Source organism: Amphibalanus amphitrite, unplaced genomic scaffold, assembly GCF_019059575.1.
Source record: "Amphibalanus amphitrite isolate SeventyFive unplaced genomic scaffold, NRLGWU_Aamphi_draft 000185F_arrow, whole genome shotgun sequence".
NCBI lineage: Eukaryota > Metazoa > Arthropoda > Thecostraca > Balanomorpha > Balanidae > Amphibalanus > Amphibalanus amphitrite.
Window position 1 is genome coordinate 154,323 of NW_024881680.1, and position 20,124 is coordinate 174,446.

At 48.2% G+C, this 20,124-nt stretch overlaps 2 protein-coding genes across 24 annotated transcripts; one reads left to right on the top strand and one right to left on the bottom strand.

The window, feature by feature from the left end:
* Positions 1–994: 994 nt before the first annotated feature.
* LOC122384280 (WD repeat and FYVE domain-containing protein 2-like) lies at positions 995–10,462 on the bottom strand. 9 transcript variants are annotated; one of them, XM_043371525.1, is made up of 7 exons: positions 10,406–10,462; positions 6,258–6,568; positions 5,609–5,750; positions 4,856–5,184; positions 3,968–4,190; positions 3,299–3,414; positions 995–2,959 (listed from the first exon to the last, which is right to left on the bottom strand). In XM_043371525.1, the coding sequence occupies exons 2-7, from the start codon at positions 6,410–6,412 to the stop codon at positions 2,701–2,703; spliced, it is 1,224 nt and encodes a 407-aa protein (XP_043227460.1). In that variant the 5' UTR covers positions 6,413–6,568; positions 10,406–10,462; the 3' UTR covers positions 995–2,700. The 9 variants fall into 9 exon arrangements, with proteins under 9 accessions (XP_043227460.1, XP_043227457.1, XP_043227454.1 ...); XM_043371522.1 differs by having other exon boundaries at positions 10,321–10,439; XM_043371519.1 differs by lacking the exon at positions 10,406–10,462 and adding an exon at positions 9,840–10,061.
* A 523-nt stretch (positions 10,463–10,985) lies between these two features.
* Positions 10,986–18,676, top strand: LOC122384281 (HAUS augmin-like complex subunit 1). 15 transcript variants are annotated; one of them, XM_043371534.1, is made up of 5 exons: positions 11,270–11,351; positions 11,689–11,964; positions 16,059–16,157; positions 17,155–17,208; positions 17,577–18,676. In XM_043371534.1, the coding sequence occupies exon 5, from the start codon at positions 17,690–17,692 to the stop codon at positions 18,527–18,529; it is 840 nt and encodes a 279-aa protein (XP_043227469.1). In that variant the 5' UTR covers positions 11,270–11,351; positions 11,689–11,964; positions 16,059–16,157; positions 17,155–17,208; positions 17,577–17,689; the 3' UTR covers positions 18,530–18,676. The 15 variants fall into 15 exon arrangements, with proteins under 15 accessions (XP_043227475.1, XP_043227474.1, XP_043227465.1 ...); XM_043371536.1 differs by having other exon boundaries at positions 11,279–11,322; positions 11,824–11,964; XM_043371528.1 differs by having other exon boundaries at positions 11,281–11,324.
* The last annotated feature ends 1,448 nt before the right edge of the window (positions 18,677–20,124 follow it).

Genomic DNA, 20,124 nt, shown 5'->3' on the forward strand with positions numbered 1-20,124 from the left:
AGCGGTTACGAATGTGTACCCAGTCACTGATAGGCAGACATACGAGGCAGCAGCCTCATATTCATACGCCCGGCGAACATGCTGTTATAAATATGCTGGTCTGTTCACCTTTGTGGAGATATTCTAGGATAGTTCTTTATTTAGCTCATTTCGCGGAATCAGCGCTTCGCCCACGCTCGCCGAATCTGTCAGGTATTATTGGTCGTCCCACCATTTGTTCGCTGACCCATCCTTTTCTATAGTGCGGCGCTGACGTCACTGGGGCAGAGAATAGCTACCGCTGGGCTCTGTAATATTTCCCGCGAGTGTCCGGTCGGACGGTGACATTTCTGGGCTTCCCTATGGTGGAAGGTAATAGCGATGGGAGACGATCAGGTTACTGATTGTACTCTTAAATCGTAATAATGATTTATAGGGTTAATTGGCTCGGGACACTGCTGTTGGCCTGTTGGGGAATGGCGACGCCAATACGTAGATTTGCTGTATACGAAAACTCGTATACCTACTTATTGGTTATGGCATTAGGCGTGCCAATCACTTTACGCCTTATCCACAAACTCATAATCATCCAACTTTAACCAAGCTTAGATACGTATGAAGCCAGGCCAGTTTGTGTCAGACGAGGGTGAGCGAACGGACGGGGTACGCTGGTCTCCCTGTTCCAGGCCATATGCCGTCCGATCAGTGGAATATTACCGGCGGCCAGGAGGGCCGGAGACGGGGGACAATGGGCATGCCATGTTGTGTTGACGCAATACCAGTTATTGGCAATTGAAGGCGGTTATTGGGTGGGGGCTGGGTTCGACGATATCGGGTTGGGTCTACATAGAGTGTTATTATACGCACTGGAGTTACAAAGAACGAGTGTTTTGCCACAAATGCCATATAGTTTAAGCGAGATTGCCGGGCATGTCTCAGATTCATACAATATTCTATTGGAGCAAAGCGAGACCGAACGCACCGAGCTTCCCGTCGCAGAAGATACGAAAATATATAACTGTACCATTGCATATATTTAAATATTAGACGAGCATAACATGTAACATATTTGGTTACCATGCACCATCCGGATAGTGGCATGCGAGCTTAACACCACAAATGAACGGGAAGTCGTTCCGGCCAACGCACGATCGTTCCAAAAACTTGTGCCAATCACAGACAGAATACATGGCGTCCGGCTGGACGTACGCGGTCGGGCGCGTCTCCCCTGCCGGGGTCACGCTGGGCCGGGTCAACGGTCAGAACGAACAGGTCGGGGCGGGGTGCCCTCAGTCCCGCGCGACCTCCCGCACCAGCCAGTGTTTGCGTTTTCTCGATATGTGCTCAGTATCGTCAGACACCAGTTTCTCCGATCGGCCACCAGGCGGCTCTACTGTCGAGTCCCTGCTGCCGTGGAGTGGCCGCATCCTGGGGTTCTGGTCAACGTATGCGAGCTGCGAGACAACGCGCGCGCCACTCTACGCAAAACGATAGGGAGCGTCAGTGGCCATGGCAGCACCGGCATCACGAAAACTCTGGGCGCCCGGTCCCGCACAGGGCGCCTCCCGGGAGTTTCCCAAGGAGCTCTCCCAGCGCCAAACGGTTTGACCGCAAGTCAACTCCGCACAGCGCGGCTATTAGTACACCAGATACACCGTGGGTACACGAGATCACACACGCACGTGCACGTACGAGATACAAACGCAATAAATACAGCCGATTACAAAATAGCGCGCCCGACAGAAGCTGGCTACGAACGCTTCACTAGCACTACCGGTAAACAATCTCAGAGAGGGTGAATCAAAGCATGCTGTCCCAGTCTCGGTCGCAGCTGCCGACCGCCTGTGTCACTCGTTTAACGCCAAACCGTGACGTTCCTCGCACAAATGGTAGGGATGACTAAATCACAAACTAACTATCATGGAACTCACCGCCGCGCCGCTGTTGTCCTACGCTACCTAGACGATCACAAACAGACAACAGCATCGACAAAAAGCGGACAAAGCCTTCACAAGCTGACACTCTGCGAGTCTAAGATCACACTGTGAGTTTCTGGGCTAGAAATGGTAGCAGAGGATTGAACCAGACTAACAAACGCATGAAACGGTGCACAGACTCGGAGTGGGCAGCAATGGTACAAAGAGTAACATAAGTATGCTAGGCAAGCACCGCAGTGCTAGCTTTCCTTCATCAGTCTATAAAATTACAATGCCCGATAGATTATCCCCATCGTATGATAGCCATCCGTAAAGCAGAATACCACCGGAAAGCCTACAAGTACACCCTGCAGAAGAAGAAAAAACTGCCCATCAGATCACCTGTCCTGAAGACAAAACCCCTTTACCGTCGACCTGCCTCACCACTATCAACCTTTTCATCCTCCCTTCTTATACAAAGAGCGTCACATCACCACTCAACGCGCAGCCCAGTCCAAAGCATGTGCGACTCCCCTCTCTCAGGATCCATCAGATCAGGATCAGATCCCACCAGTTAATCCCAGCTCCCTTTGAGGAAACCCCCAGCGCGGTCCTACTCTTAACTCAGCCGTAGCATGTCTTTCGCCAAGGTGCTTTTATCATCTTCCCGTGGCACCGCTTCTCACCGTCGCAACTCTCTTGTAGGGTCAACCTCCCCTCTCTCGACGCCCTCCTCCCTTCCCTACGGGCCTCCCCTCTCCCTCCCTGACCGCGGCGCCTCCCTCTCCTCCCCCTAGCGGCTCTCCTAGCTGGAGGCCGCCGCCAGTTCCCACACCTTCACCAGCCGGTCCTGACCGACCGTCAGGTAGCGCAGCCGAGCACCATCAATGGCCGCCGTCACCAGGCGGTGTTTGGCCTCGTGGATGGAGGCCAGAGGTGTGTGGCCGGCCGCCGACTCTGTGGTGAAGCACGGCTCGCACAGGCGCACCGGCAGCTCGAAGCCCAGCGGCGGGATCGTGCAGCGCCGAGAGCTGCACGAGTCACACACGGCACGGCCGCAGTTCCTGACGGGGAAAACACAGACGGTGGGTGGGTCATTTATGAGGTGGGCATGAGATTCGTCAGTCGGTATGGGTATATGTATGGAAGGTAAGCAGGAGAAGAGAAACTGTAGAGGCAGCAACGAATACCAATTAGTGTGTGTGGTGGTGCCGGGGGGGGGGGGGAGGTTCTATAAATAACAAGAGATATGACCGTTCTAACAATCATAATGCAGAGGCTTTTACAAGACGTGCAGCAATAGGAGAACAATACCAATGAGCGTGAGCCAGTTGAGGTCCAGCAAACCTGTACTATTTGCTGAGAACCAGCTGGCCTGTAGTACCTGCTGCCACCTTACTGACCTGCAGTGGTGCTGCCTATTGAGGCCCAGCTGCTTGTTGTCGTACATGGCCCGCAGGTTCCAGAAAAAGGGCTTACTGCACAGCTGGCAGACGTCCGACTCGTTCCAGCTCGGGGTCTGGCAAACAGAGACCGTATTTAGCACATACACATGTCGCCCCAGACTAGCCACACAATCCGCTGGCACCACATAACACGACCCACACTGTGTGCCGCCAGCTTCCTGAAGGTAGCATCCCACACCAGTCCTGTGGCGCTGTCAACCCTTCTCCTCTAAAACCCGACACTGCCTCTCCTTTCAAACCGACACCCAGCTCTCCCATATCCTCTGGCACCTTAACCTACCTTCCTCTCCTCTGGAGCCCCTCCCTCCCCTCTCCTTTGAACCCCACCTCTCCCCTCTTCTCCCTGTAGCCCACCTCCCTTCCCCTCCCCTCTGGAGCCCACCTCCTCCCCTCTGGAGCCCACCTCCTCCCCTCTGGAGCCCACCTCCTCCCCTCTGGAGCCCACCTCCTCCCCTCTGGAGCCCACCTCCTCCCCTCTGGAGTCTGGAGCCCACCTCCTCCCCTCTGGAGCCCACCTCCTCCCCTCTGGAGTCTGGAGCCCACCTCCTCCCCTCTGGAGCCCACCTCCTCCCCTCCGCAGCCCACCTCCTCCCCTCTGGAGCCCACCTCTCGCCTGCTGGCCGCCATATTCCACACCACCACCGAGCCGTCCTCTGAAGCCGAGAGCAGCTGTCGGGAGCCGGCGTGGTAGCACAGAGACAGAATCTTGGCCGTGTGGCCCTGCAGCTCGTAGGCGGTACCCTGGCGACCGCCAATGTCCCAGACGATGATGTTCTGGTCGTAGCTGCCCGAGAAGAGCCACTGGCGGACTGCGTCCCAAGAGAGAGCGCTGCAGGCAGGAGGGGAGAGAGAGAGTCAGCGGACGGCCGGAGATGACAGACAGGGAAGGAGGGGGCAAGAGGACAAGAAAATTAGGGGCACGACAAACCTTTGATAATCTTTAAGTGTGTCACTAGTATTCACCCCCCTTACCCCTTCCAACGCCGTGGTTGATAGTAATTGGTCACGCGTTTTAACAGCATGACATCAAAAAACAGTCCTGAGTCCCTATTTCCGAGGGTGTACGTACTACGTGGGTGGAGGGTGTACGTATATCAAATATGTCACGCAGTACCACGTCTCAAGAGCGTCACAACTGTCTTTTCACAGTAAATATAAAACCACCTACCCATAGGCGACGGAACGGGGAGGGCACCGGGGCACCGTGCCCCCTCCCCCTTGATTTTTGGCATTTTAACATTAGCCCTATGGGCGTTGCATGGAAAGAATGGGACCAAAAGTCGGCGGTGCCCCCCTTAATTGAAGGTGTTCCATCGCTACTGCACCTACCAACCTACAACCTTAAACCCACAACCTACAAAATCTGTAGTGGCATGTACGGTGGCAAATATGGCTTGTGGCATGTATGAACACCCTCATCCCCCCCATTCCCAACACCTTAACCTCCCTGCCTTCCTTCCTCTACCTGACTGTACCCATCCGCTGGTCACTAACCCGATACTGCCCGTGTGTCCGTTCAGCTTGGTGATCAGGGTCGGGCCCGACTCGTCCAGCTTCAGCATAGTGATGAGGCCCGAGTAGTCGCCGACAAACACGTGCTTGGACGTCATGTCGTACTGCATGGCCGTGCACCAGGCGTCTGTCTGGTGTCCCCCGAGCCGGCGGCCCGTCTCGGTGCAGTGGTACTGGAACGTCTTGTCTCGGCTGACGCTCAGCGTCCACTGGCTGGTCGGGCAGAGCAGACAGGCGGTGACACGCGCCTGGTGCGCCAGGTAGTCCCGCACCGGGGACAGACGGTTGTAGTCGGTGGCCAGGTGAAACTCCTACGGGCGCACCGGGTGCAGAGGGTCAGAGCAGGTCAGTGGGGAGCTCTGAATGGTTTTCATGGGGACGCGTGAAATGCATGCGAGATGTAGAAATAGCCGGTAGGTACAGTGAGGTTTACATCCATTCAACTACGTTGACAGGCGGCAAACGACATGGATGTTGAAGCTGGAACAGTGTAGAGCTAAGAAAAAATGGCAAAACGTATCACACCACAAGCTGTTCCTTACTTAACACATTTGGCAGACACGGTAACGATAATAACAGTACAGCAGCTCTACACACCAAACAATGTTAGTTTCCACCATCGTGAAAACGACCACACGTTCCCCTCCAAATGGTTGCAGCCACCAAAGAAATCCATCGCTCTGAGCCCGCCTTCACCCTACAGCACACGAGTCGTCCGACAGTGGACCCACTCACACAAACGGTGCCGTTGTCCAGGCCGACAAACAGCCGGTGGGAGGAGGCGTGGTAGAAAAGGCACGTGGTCGGTGACGGCATATAGTGGCACACGCTCGGCCAGAACTGTCCCGTGTCGCGCCGCAGCCACACCCGTACAGACCTGTGGGAACAGCAGCAGGACAGGACGGGCCGCGGCATGTCACTCGTCGAAAATGGAAAACGATACATTGGAAACACCAGAAATGTGAGAACACTGGATACGTGACAGGTAAAACTTAGAACCACAATATGGTGAGTACAAGACGCGAAAAGAAATGAACTGCAAGCACACCTGGCATATGTACTTGTACATATTTGGGTTTAAGGGCAACCAGATGGCTGAAGTTGTCAGCATCCATTCTGATATCTGCATTTGCAGGTAAGATATGAAGCTGTACAGTGGTTTGTTTTTATGCTTGCATGCATGATAAATGCTAGATTACTATTACTGAGAGTTCCGACTATGCATCATGCAAAATCAACAACGGATATTTAGTCCGAATTGAACAAATGAGATAGCATCCATACCCAGAACCATATCAAACAATATCACATACCCTTAACATATATACTGACCAGCACAGCCCCAACACTTCCCCACTTCCCCAGCATCCGCCGGGTGACCTACTTGTCGTCTGACGCTGTGATGATGCCGTCCTCGCCGTCAATGAAGACGGCGTCGTGGACGTCGTCGCCGAAGCCCTCGACCTTAGCCAGCAGCGTCAGCTTGCGATCACCGGTGGTGCGCTGCCCGCCCACGGCTGGCTTAATCTCGGCTGCCATTGTCAGCGGCAAAAGAGGCCCTCACACTTGGCCGAGAAGAAGACAGTACAATTTGGGGAAGAACTCTGGTTTTACGCAGCTTCGGATTAGATGGACAGGCCGGCGCTAACTTTGAGTAAAATGAAGGAATTGGCTGCTTCTGTATTAGTCGTCTCTCTGTAAAGAACCACACATTTATTTATATGTATGATTGATGTTATACACATACATGCCTGACACACCACACTGGTGCAAAAATACATTTTGCCTTTTATGTTTATGTGTTAACAAAGTGAAAGTAAATATATGCACATCATAATTGTGTATGCTGTGTAAAATCTGCTGCTCTCAGTTTGCTGTTGACTTATCATTACTAGATGCTCAACTGAACCATGGATTAGGTATTCCTGGATGTGACACTCCGCCGATTTTCCGACCAAGCACGACAGCGAGGGCGTAGGCGCCATTTAGCATTGCGTGCTATGGGCGGATGGTGTCTAATAGTTCCGTATGTGATAGTGACTAAATGGAGCCATCATAATTATTAGAAAGGACTAAAAATATGTTTGAACTTTGAAGTGTCTGAAATCATGTCATACGAGCCAAAGCTCGCTAATTTTGCTCTCCATTACCGCGTTTTCAGCACGCACGCTGGTGCGGCGGCCGCCGGTGCACTCGCCACCGATGTTTCGGCGCTCCGCCACCCGGGCGGCCGCTTGGTCGCCGGCGCTAGTATAGGGGAATAGGGAGTGTCCTATCCCTAAGGGCCCCATTGCAGCCTCTAGGCGATAGGTATCGCCGAAGCGCTATCAATGGCCCATAAGTGTTGTGCCGCTCCCTGTCTTGCCCCCCACCCCCCGCTTCACTGGCCATGGCTAGATTTCTGCACCCATGCACTACGCCTGTGGGCCCTTTTAAGCTAGCACCCCTGGGTCAGCGCAGGGGCCCCTCAGCCAAGTTACCCCCCCCCCTCCAAGCCAAGTCTGCGACCACCTCTGGTAGGTTGTGGGCTAGGAGGTAAAAGGCTAGGTCAGTTTAACATGCTTTTTACCTTCACTCGGACTCCTCACTTTAACCAAACTTTTACCATTATATTAGTTTTGTCTCATCAAAAGTGCAGACTTCCTATTTCTCTCGCAAAAGTCCTAGGTCTAGTTTGGTGCAGGCAGGCTAGTGTGAGTGGTGTGGATTTGTCACCCTAGCTTTTGCAGTGTCTCAAAAATTGCCAGCTTGGTTGGGAAATGCCATCCAAATGAAACTAATTTTCCACTCCTACCTCCAATTTTCCATAACATTTTTTTCATTCCCAATTTCACCCATAAAAACAGTTGTGTGTACTTTCTGGCTAACTTTTAACAACCTCCATATTTCCTTCAATTACCTATCTTATAAACCAATGTCCCACATCCTAGAGCATTCATATTTAAATTGATAATCCATGTTTTCCATTCTTTTGCATGCCATTTTGACTTACAATTTTGACTCTCAGCCCTCTGTGCAGTGAGGAATATCCCCTTCTGACACCCATGACCCAAGCCAAAATATGATTTTGGGACACTGAGCTTTTGAGTCTTGTAGACCCTGCTGCCGCCCTTTGCAGCATTGCCCATAAGTCAATGATTTACCGAAATTAAAATCATTTCAGGGACAGATGGGAAATGTGACCGTACCTTCTGAGTTAGCATTTAGTCCGCGGATAGTCAGCTTCACAGGTCACAGGTATCTGTCTCAGTCTGTAAGAATCTTGCACAGGTCAAGGTAGAGTCATATTCAACCTCACATCCCACCTCCTCTGTCCGTCCTCAGACCTCAGTCCTCACATTCTTTCCACAGTTCCACACACTCTAGAAAGTGTTCAAGAGTTTCTGTACTTTCCTGCACAATGGATAGATCTCATTTCACTCAGTAGGTATGTCTTCTTTAAGTTTTGTGGTGAGAAGCGACAGCTCTGTTGGTAGTAGTATCCTCGTGCCTATCGCTTGTCTGCCGATAGACGCGTTTACATAGGGTTTGTTGCAAGCTTATATCTCCGTCCGTGATGTTGCAAAAGATGCCAATGGTGCTTAACAATTTACAAAATGATCCCCTCTAAATATTTGAAGACCACTGCAACAAACTTTGGTATTAGTATATATTAGGTCCGAGTGGACAATTGTGACGCTGTTGATACAAATATGTAACAGCAAAAAATTTAGGTTTTAGGTTAGGTTAGGTTGTAGGTTTGTAGGTTTTAGGTTAGGTTAGGTTGTAGGTTTTAGGTTTTAGGTTGGTAGGTTTGTAGGTTTTAGGTTGTATGGTTTGTAGGTTGTAGGTTTGTAGGTAAATAGGTAGGTAAGGTTAGGTCAGGTTTGATTATGTTTTCCTTTTATTTCCAGGACATATAAGTATCATTTTTGGATTCAGGATGTCAAATAATGTAAGAATATGAAAACTTTATCTTTAAACAGTCACTCGGACTTAAAGGGACCCTCCCACCTTCAAAAAAGTTAATGAATTGGCACGAAAGTGATGTCGCTCGGTTCAGAAAGAGCGAAAACGAATATCTACCAAATTTCATCGAAAAATATTCACCGGTTTTCAAGATATTAGACTTTTACTTTTGTTTACTCTTTGGGATCTCCGCTGTTCCTAGCGACTTTATTTGAAAGTGCGGCATTTGTTGCGCGCAAAGCAGCATATACCACCGCGTGCTACCAAACGTTTTAGTAAAAGATTTAAAAATCGTTAGATCTCCGCTGACGTCACAAATTCTAAGGGGGCATACCAATGCACTAGCCCCTTAGAATCCGAAAACTGCAAGTTTGAAATTCCATATCTCCGAATTAAAGCATTTGTCGATGTTGTGAGTGCCCAAACCGGTATTTGCAGGCCATGGCCACCAATTTGGCTATCTCAACTCAAAACTAATGTTAAGGTGGGAGTGTCCCTTTAATGAATAGTTTTATCCAAACTTGTTGCCAAAGGGCCTGTTCCAGCGCCTCCAGTAGAAATTCTTGACTGGAGGCTCTACCAGAGGTTTCACTGGAGGCGCTGGAACGCATACTGGAGATTTCTGGAGATTAGCGCCATTAGATACCAAAAGAATGACGATTGTTCTCTCTTGAAACGCAAAATTTGTTTTCAATTTTAGTAAAAAAGATTAACAAAATTATAGCAAGGTAATTTTCTTTACATTCAAATTGTAAAATCATCAGTCAAAAGTTTTTTGCTTACATTCGTGATTGTCACATGTGCGCCATAATTGTAGACCAGAGCCTCCAGAGAAATTTGGACCTCCCAACTCTGGAGGCTACTGGAGGTTTCTGGAGCTTTGGCGAGAGCTTTCTGGAGCTTTCTGGAGGCGCTGGAACGCTCTCTGGAGGATTCTAGAGCTTTCTGGAGGTTTCTGGAGGTTTCTGGAGGTGCTGGAACAGGCCCTAACGAGAGCTGCAACCTCACCAAACCTCACCTGAGGGGTGTTCACGGGCACCGCACACTGCTGCGTGCGGTGTGTGCGGTACGTCCAGCAGGCGTGGGGGTAGGGGATGGGTAGGCGGCTCTGACGTCACGGCTGCGTGCGGTGGACGGTCCGCTGTGGCCAGTCCCGACCGGCCACAGCGATCGCTGTGTGCGGTGACGGAATGCTGGCGTAGGGACGCAGTGGGCGGAGCTTGTAGGCCAAGTTGGAGGCTGTGTGCGGTCCGACCGCACACAGGGCCCGTGAACAGCCCTCTGGGCTCTGACCTCGTCAAATATGCTATGTAAGCCTATGTATGCTCAGTCTGGTACCAAGAGTATGGTACCTTGTTGAACAAAGCAAGATCACTTTACTTATATCAATAGTAAAAGAGTAATGGGAGTTCTATAGCCTTGGTAATGTCAACAAATGGTCAACAAGTCAACAATCAACAATCAACAATCAACAATGGTCAACATAAATAATAAAGTACTTGTAGACGGTACAAGAAGCATTAAAAGTCGTTAAAATACTGGAAATCGAAATCATTTAAAAACTGTAAAGACATATGTGTTAACTTTAAAGCTTCTTTTGTATAATGATAACGTAAGCGAGAAAAATGAGCAGTAAAAACCAGGGTATATAGAACAACGTTGGAACAACGGGTACACCAACGACGCGGAAAGCGCCCATTTTAGCTGGATGAGTTACATGGTAGGTGATATATTTTTTGAATATGGAAAAAATAGAGTATTCTATTCTGCGGAGTAAAGCCAAATTCATAAAGCAGTTATTTTTAAATTATATGTACCAGAAATAACATACTGACCATAGTTTAAAACTTAGTCTCAAGTTAGTTGAAAAGCGTATAGTTGATACTAAGATGGAAGGAATCAATGGAAGGCGGAAATGGCGCAGCTGTTTCATTCTTAAAATGTGTTCGCAAGCAGGATTTTCGTGATGCTAGCGACATCTATTAATGTAATCGGGGACGCTGATTGGCTGACCGAGTCCGTGAGCAGTATCACTGATGTACGCCAGTACAGGGTTGAGGCAATGTGCGCATGCGCAGGAGCTTGTGCTCTCTTGGAGGGGCTTTTGCCTTTTGGTACCTCGGGCAGCGCCCAATGCTTTTTGGACCTGTTATGGCCTCCGCATCGAAAAACGCTAGATAAAAAGGTTGCAGAGGAAGCTTGAGGCTACCTTTCCCCACAATAATATTGGCTTTTTATCTTTTAGCTTACGTGTGAGGCTCGCTTGAAAAAGGTCGATTTAACATGGAAACCCTATGGGGTAGTAGTTTTTGAGCGCCCATTTGGCCTAATGCTACCAACTGTTACTGGCTACCCCTGGGGTAAAAACAAATGCATTCTTTTTAAAAGTAACTGTGGAGAAGGAAACGATTCATATCCTGCGCATTGCATACGGTTCCGAATTATATTGGTTATCTTTTGAAATTCATTGGAAATCCACATCACATTCTCAACACCTTCGAGTGTGAATTTTCAACCATTAGTTAACATTGTTAGCACTCTTTAGCCATTATTGTCCTGGGTACGCCACTCTTTAGCCATTAGCTCCTTTTTGATTATAGGTGATTGGAATGCTAATCTAGGGTTGCAAGGACAGAATATGTTTGCAAAACATATGCTTGAGTTTTGCAAAGATCACACTCTGAACATTTCAAGCTTTACCATGCTGCCACCAGATAGCTTTTCTTTTGTAAGTGATAGCTGGGGTTCAAAATCCTGGTTGGATCATGCAGTCTCAAGTGTGGACCTGCATAGAGTAATAACAGAGATGCATATAGATTATGGCATATCCCAAGATGACCACATGCCTTTGTGCCTCACTCTTTCAGTGGATCAACTCCCGGAGGTCACTGATGATGAACATTTTCATGCAGTTGTCAATTGGGACAACTTCAGCACCAGTGCCTTGCTAAAGTTCAATGAATTAACAGATGAGTACTTAAAAGATGTACCGATGCTTCCAGGTTTGACATGTGCTGAAGGGAATTGCAAGTTAAAGGAGCACATGAATGATATAAATGAGACATATGAGCAAATAATTGATTGCCTGCGAATAGCTAGCCATGAGATGATGCAGAGAGACAGGAAACATTCACACCCTCAAGGTAAGCCTGGTTGGAATAGATTTGTAAAAGACAAGTATGATCATTCTAGGGAAACATTTCTGCTATGGAAAGCATCTGGAATGCCTCGGGATGGTCCCATCTATCAGGCACACATTCAAGCTAAGCTTGAATGTAAAAGAGCGATACGCTTCATCAAAAGGTATGAAAACGAATTACGACAAGAGTCTTTGGCTTCAAAATTTGTTGATAAGGATGTTAAGAGTTTTTGGAAGGAAGTAAGCAATGTCAAAGGAGCAAAGATTCCGAGACCAAATACAATTAATGACGTATCTGGTGAAGCTAACATTGCTTCTTTATGGCAAACACATTTTAAGGATCTGCTTAACTCCGTGCCAGATAGCATGACAGACAAAGATAACGTATGGAATACAGAAGAGGATAATGAAATAGTACCTGTTACTGTTGAGGAGGTCAGGCATGCTTTGTTCGAGCTGAAAAAGGGTAAGGCAGGTGGTCCCGATCAAATATCTCCTGAGCATCTCCTACATGCTTCACATAGGCTTGTGACATTACTATGCTTGTGTTTCAATGCTTTCCTTCTTCATGGTTTCCTCCCAAGGTCTTTGATGACGGTGAGCATTGTTCCAATAGTAAAGAACAAAGCTGCTTCAATCACGGAAATGAATAATTATAGACCTGTGGCAACCCCTAATATGGTGAGTAAGCTTTTCGAGGTAGTACTGCAAAAACGACTTCAGAATTATTTGTTGACACAGGACAACCAGTTTGGCTTTAAAAAGAACCTTGGTACAGACCAATGCATTTACACTTTGAAAGAGATAGTTGAAAAGTATAAGTCAATGAATAGCATTGTCCATCTGTGTTTTCTTGATGCAAGCAAGGCGTTTGACCGTGTTAATCATAAAATTCTCTTTCAGAGGCTTTCAGAGAGAGGTGTTCCTTATGTGTACCTAAGATTGCTTGCGTTCTGGTACCAAGAGCAAGAAATGGTCATTAAATGGGGATCCACTTTTTCAGAAAAGTTTAAAGTGTCCAATGGTGTCCGGCAGGGAGGTATCTTGTCACCTCCCCTTTTCAACGTGTTTATAGATGAGTTGTCTAGCAGATTAAATGAAATGGGCATAGGTTGTCTTATAGGTCGGAAATTGGTCAATCACCTGATGTATGCTGATGATGTGGTGCTTATCTCTCCATCAAGTGCAGGGATGCAAAAACTGTTGAATGTGTGCCATGAATTTGGTATGGCAAATGATGTTGTGTATAATAGTTCAAAAAGTGTTGCAATGTCATGTAGATCGAAGGGGATGAGGAATGTCAAAAATAAAATACCTGATTTTATGTTAGGACCCATGCCGTTAGTATGTGTTGATAAAGTTAAATATCTTGGGCATATCATAGAGGAAGACATGACTGATGATCTAGATATTGCCAATCAGAACAAAGGTTTATTTGTCAGAGGGAATATGATCATAAGGATGTTTCACATGTGTACTGTAGATGTCAAACTGAAACTATTTGAGACTTACTGTTCATCGATGTACTGTGCACACCTGTGGTGGAACTATAGGAAGGCAACTATGAATCGACTCATTGTGAGCTATCACAACCTTCTTAAACGACTTATCGGGTTATCGAAATTTGAGAGTACGAGTATGACATGTGCATATTTTAGAGTGCTGAATTGTGAAAGCGTGTTCAGGAAACTTATTTATAAGTTTCTGAGAAGACTTGAACAAAGCCCCAATAGCATCATTGAAGCAATCAATTCAGGGGATCTCCGTTTCAGATCAAAACTGAGACGCTTTTGGCTCAGTAAGCTCTATTGTCATGCTGTGCTACATTGAATGTGCATCGACTGGGAGTGTGCCTTAATCGATGTTTGTTGTTCATCCATCATCCATCTGGTACATCCATCATCAACTCATAGCAATGGACTGTTAGTCTGAAATACAAATCTATCTATCTATCTATCTATCTATCTATCTATCTGGGATCCATGGTAATGGTTAACACTTAAAAGGGCAGGTACATAAACCATATCAACATAGTGATAGATACTGTGCCCTAATCAATATCAAGCAAGACAAAGAGGCATTAGAAGTTATTTCTCACAAACAAAGACAATACAATGACAAAGTACATTAATTCAGACATTTAGACAAATTTAGACTTAACACCGGTCTTTTATTTTCCACTGACGAAGGCGCTTTGTTGATTGATCGAAACGTCTGATTTTATTTACATTTGTCGTATTGTAAATTTTCAATTGTCTGTGAGGAAAAACAATGTAACTCTTCTATTAAAACTACTTGCAAAACAAGAAGAAAAGTAGGAAGAGTCTTGGGAAGAGTGGGGCAAAGCGGCCACCTTAAAGCTTCTTATGATGCTGACGTTTGATTTTTGAATTTGGAAGGAAAGGAACTTTCTAAACCAATGTGATCCCTATTAAAGGGACCCTCCCACCTTAACATTAGTTTTGAGTTGAGATAGCCAAGTTTGCGGCCAGGCTCAGAAACCACCATTTATCCTGGTCGCAACCCCCGCAGCTTTATGGTGTTCAAGAAATTTCTTCCCTTTACTTGCAGGGTGGGACCAGCGTGGTCCCTATCTCTTAACCATTACGGGAATCTGATGACGTCATCAGGCTTTCGAACGTCCGTTAAATGTTTGACTAAAACGTTTTGTAGCACGCGGTGGTATATGCTGCTTTGCGCGCAACAAATGCCGCACTTTCAAATAAAGTCGCTAGGAACAGCGGAGATCCCAAAAAGTAAACAAAAGTAAAAGTCTAATATCTTGAAAACCGGTGAATATTTTTCGATGAAATTTGGTAGATATTCGTTTTTGCTCTTTCTGAACCGAGCGACATCACTTTCATGCCAATTCATTAACTTTTTGAAGGTGGGAGGGTCCCTTTAAATTGTCTTTTATTTCAACCATTTCATAATTCATTTCCATTCATTTGGGTGATTGTGAGCTGGGGACCCCAGTTTGGCTATCTCAGCTCAAATCCGATGCCAAAGGTGGGATGGTTGCCTTAACCCTATTCCTGGCGGGGGGGGGGGGCCTCAGGAGCCCCCCCCCCTGAGGTTTTTTGGTTATATCTCCCAAACGCGTTGAGCTAGGAAGCTCAAATTTTCTGACTTTTCCTAAATGGCTTCTACGCAACATGTCTGAAAATTTTGAGTTGATCTGACCTCAGGTCAGGTCACCAGAGGCGGTTTGGTGACGCTACCTCAGAAAAGTTTGCAATCACGCCAGAGCTAGAGTTTTTGACCGATCAATTTCTTCTCTTCAGGGTTTAGTTAGGGTACCAGTATGTGCAATTTGTATATCTCGGAATTTTGATATCGGTGACCTAAGGTCAGGTCAATTTCGCGACCTCCCCATTATAAGTCAATGGGGGAAAAATCAACTCCCTGTTTTTACCACTAAAACGGGTCGGAATGGCCCCATATACCATACATGACTTCATATACGATCAACCTTCACTACCTTGAGGTCTGTTTTGCTGTTGGGCAGCTGTGAGGTCATGTGACGTCATCAAAGGTCACCAAAGGTTTTTGGCCAATAACTCCGTACAGGAACAAGATACAGACGCGTGGATGGTCTCATTGTGTTCAGCTCGTCAAGACGCATCGAATGATATACATGATGACCTCGAGGTCACGTGACCTGAGGTCAACCTTTGACCTTGACCTTTCGAGGTCAACATATATATCATTCGATGCGGATTGACGAGAGGATCACGATGATGCCCTTAGTTTGTTCCTATCTTGACTAATTCGAAAGTTATTCGAGAAAAACTCTCTCCATATCTAGTGCCGCCATTTTGACTTTTTCGACTCCTGTGACGTCATCTTTGACCTGACCTGAAAATGACCTTAGTAAAAATTGTAGATCTTGGCCGTGCGTATCCGATGCCGTTTACCGCTTGTCGCTATCTTGCTTCGTTCTCGAGATCTCAGGGGGGGGCCGAATCGGCCCCCCCCCGCCAGTTTCTTGTCCCGGCGGAGCCCGCCAGGAATAGGGTTAAGTATGATAAAACTCTTTGCCACATTTCAAGGCAGCTAATGTTTCTTAACATGTAAATGATGTTACTTTGTTCACAGGCTGGGTAAAAATAGTATTGACCCATGAAGAAGGCAGTTTCTCCTGCCTCAGGACAGGCTGATAGCAGTAACATTGCAGACGGCAAGGATACCAATAAGGTACGTATTTTATGTTACTTGAATGCCCCTTCACCTAAGATATCATATAAAGCAATTACCCCCAACATTTTTGCTGCTGTAATGGTGAATGATAAACCAGTAAAACGCGTTTTGGGCGAAGAACGAGCGAGCGAGATAGTGAGCCCTGCATGTGCGGAAGGGCGAGAGGGTACTTCCAACGGGCTTGTGCAAAGCACCCTTTTAACCGGTCGCTAGCAGTGTGCCAAATTTGAACGCAATCAGCCCAGCCGTCCCTGAGATCTGGAAACAGCATTCTGCACTTGCGCACGTGCAAACAGGGTCCAAACTGACTTTCGCACGGCACCCTACTAACCGGTCCCCAACCGTGTACCAAATTTGAGCGCAATCAGCCCAGCCGTTCCCGAGATCTGGAAGCGCCCCCTGCACGTGCGCACGTGCGGTAGCACCCCGACCGCAACACATAGGAATGCATTGCCTGGTGGGTGCCTACCTGTATTGGTATGCCAAGTTTCAGCGAAATCGCCCCAGTAGTTACCGAGTAATTGAAATGGGAACAAATTTGGCACCTCTTCTTTTTGTATTTTGCACGTGCAGTGGGGGTCACTCACATAGATCAAAAGTATCCGACCTTTGGTAGAAGGGATGGCGATGCAGCTACCCTACAAAAATTACCGCGAGACAATCGCCCAAGCGGCTGCTGAGATATGAGCCTCTCAAAATCAGTACTTTTGCAAAACAGCTTGAACACCCTTGGCTTTTCACGTGGCACGTGCCACGACGGTCACTAGGATGTATCAAAAGTAGTCAATTACGGGGTAGAAGGGATGTGGCTACCCAGCAAAAAAGACCGCAGGCCAATCGGTCCAGCGGTTGCTGAGATATAAGCCTCTCAAAAGCGTTACAGGCCGGGCCGGGCCGGGCCGCTCATACTGAGATTTTCCCCTTATATTGAAAAGACTTCGCTTCGCTCGCTGCGCTCGCTCGCTCGTAATTACTGCAATTTTTTGCTTTCCAGCTAAGGGAGCTGCAGATACTGGATGCTGAACTAGGAAGCTTAAAGAGGGGATCTGTAAGTATTTTTTAGTATTTGTTATATTTACATGAATACATTTGATAGATAGACGTCGTTATAGCGATACAGTACAGAGGTCTATGATTGATATTTAATGAACTTATTTTGCCTGTACAAATACCTAAAAACAGCTTGTAATAAAAGCTTGTTTGCAGTAGCGGCGGAACACCTTCAATCAAGGGGGGGAGGGGCACTGCCGGCTTTTGGTCCCATTCTTTCCACGCAACGCCCATAGAGCTAATGTTAAACTGCCAAAATCAAAGGGGGGCACAGTGCCCCGATGCCCTCCCTGTTCCGCCGCCTATGCTTGTAAGTTGTATGTGTATAACGTCAGCCTGCTGATACTTGTTCTGTGTGTTGGCCAGCGGGTATACATTCAGCAGCCCAACAGCCAGGTGTTCTTCTTGGGAAAGCTGCCAGAGGTGCGTTCTTCAGTGAAACAGGAGCTCAAGTCGCATGGTAACGTGACGCTGACGCAATGAACAAGGAGATCGTCAAGATAAACCAGTGGCTGGTGGACACGCTTGGCACAGCGGACGTGCCTGCCTACGAAGTGGACCGGCGCACGCTGTCGCTGTTGCAGCAGTTGCAAGCAACTGTCGACGCCAATGACGAGCACGCACGCCGGCTAACGGAGCACCTGCGCGTCACGCGCGCCGCGTACGCCGCCGAGCAGCGCCGACTGGAGGCGGCGCAGCGCCGTCTGGGCGTGGAGCGTGTCCACCTGGCGTCCGACTCCCAGCGTGTGCTCTCGGCGCTGGCGCACTCGGCGCAGCTGCTCGGCCTGGACCGACCGAGTCCGGCCGGTTTGCTGCTGGAGCACGCCCGCCTCGAACGGGAGCAGCAGGCGCTGGCCGCGCGACTGGAGCGCGAACAGGCCGGGCTGCGCGGGCAGCAGGCCGACGTGAAGCAGCTGCTGGTGCAGGAGGCGGCGCTGGAGCGGCAGCTCACCGAGGCGGCCGCGCAGCAGGGCGCCGACGAGGCTGTCATTCAACAGAAACTGGCCAAATCGCGCTTCCTTTCCGGAAAGATGCAGGAGTACAAGAGTCTCGTGAGAAAGCAAGAGGGCATTCTCGCCCAGCGAGGATTCTCTGAGGAGCTGACGCACGACATGATTTTGCGGCGTTTCGAGTTTCTGACGCAGAAGCGCGGCTCTCTGGAGCAGCTGCAGCTGAAACTGAAGCAGTTCGGAGAACTGCCACCCGATGCCGACCTGGCGCGGGTGAAAATCGCCGAAATGGAAGCAGAGCTGGAGAAGCTGGAGGCCCAGTTCAATGACAAGATTCATGGTATACATACAGCCGGATCGAGCGGATAAGCACGACGGTCCTTATAGCGTTTTCCGGCTTTGTTTTTAGGCAGTTATTCAAGGCCGAAAGTTCACCGTTGGTCGCTCACTCCGCCAATGTAACACTTCAATAATGTGCGCTCGCTGTTTGTAACAAAATAAATGTTTAGATGCTTATGGATTACCATGAATTACTTGCTTTTGTTATTTTTCTTTTTTTTACAAAATTTTGGTAAGTGTTTTGGAATGTGTGTGCAACATGGTACTACATAGCTACACCCTCGGATGTTCTATGTACCTATGTCTAAGCGTTTGCGAAATTTGTTAAAATGCCCATCCCACCTTAACCCTAGAACGCCTAGGGGGGGTTGTATCAACCCCCCCCCCCTGAGGTTTTTTCGAAGTGCACGCTAAACGGCTTGTCGTAGCGGGCTGAAATTTTCAATACCCTCTGGGGCAACCTTTGCGCATCTTTTGCCGAAAAAAATTGATCGGGTCATGTCAGGTCACGGAGTTATGACGTCATAAGAGGTACAGCCTCCGGCCGACAGTTACCAAACGTGTGCGCCGAATCCCTAGGTTTTCTGCCGGTGATACCCACATTGTTTGATGGATCATGATGAAACTTCCCATGCATGTTGGGGCAAGCATTGGCTATCGTGTGGTGCAAGAAAATTGACCGGGTCAGGTCAGGTCACGGAGTTATGACGTCATAAGAGGAACAGCGTCCGGTACTATTTTTGAAAAGCGCCCGAACCACTATTTTGCTAATTCTTGTCACCTCAATGGGAATATGCAGCAATATTAGCTTCTATAAGGAGCAAATGGACCTTCCAAATCCAAAAATACAATCAGATTTCAAAAATTTAAATTTTGATTTTTCGAATTTCTGCCGCCGACTGTGACCTTGCCGACTTCCGGCGCTCCCAACGCGCCATTTTTAGAGCTAGGGAAACGAAATACATACCAAACGATAGGGAATTGATCAAGGAATACGATAGTGAAGGTTTCAAGTCGATATCTCCCACCGTTTTGCCGCAATCGCCGCGGAAAGTTGAAACAAGTCTATTTTTCCGAAAATTTGACCTTTGACCGGTCAAAAGTAGGTCAAATGTTGACCTAGGACCAAAAAATATACCACCAATCGCGAGATCTCGTTGAGAGCAATCCGTTGGTTTTTTCCGCTAAGCTCTACGACCTTCCGTTTCGAAACGCCAGGGGGGGGGTAACAACCCCCCCCCCCCCCCCCTGGTCGTTCGTGTTATGAGAAATGGCCTGGTCGTGCGAGGGTTAACATTGGATTTGAGGTGAGATAGCCGAATTGGGGTCCCTGGCCCTGAACCCACAATCACCGGTTTCGACTTTCGGCACTCTTAACATCAAGAAATGCCTGAAATAGAAAATATTGAACTTCAAAGTTGCAGCACTTGGATTTAGAGGGGCTGATAAGTAATACATTTGAATCCCCCTCTGACTTTGTGACGTCAGCGCAGATCTAGCGATTTTAAATCCGGAGCTTAACCCGGCCGTGCCCGGGGGTAATCCCACGGGCGGTTCTCCCATATAGGCAAGGTAGGCAGTGGCGTAGCCAGGGGGCACGGGGGCACGTGCGCCCCCCCCCCCCC

Bases quoted from the DNA above. Each gene is read 5' to 3' on its own strand.
- LOC122384280 (XM_043371525.1), bottom strand. From the start codon at position 6,412: ATGGCAGCCGAGATTAAGCCAGCCGTGGGCGGGCAGCGCACCACCGGT. The intron at 4,191-4,855 runs GTTAGTGACCAG...TCCTGCCTGCAG, and splicing joins GGACACACGGGCAGTATCGG to CGCTCTCTCTTGGGACGCAG. The intron at 3,415-3,967 runs GTGGGCTCCAGA...TCTGTTTGCCAG, and splicing joins TGGCGGCCAGCAGGCGAGAG to ACCCCGAGCTGGAACGAGTC.
- LOC122384281 (XM_043371540.1), top strand. From the start codon at position 17,690: ATGAACAAGGAGATCGTCAAGATAAACCAGTGGCTGGTGGACACGCTT.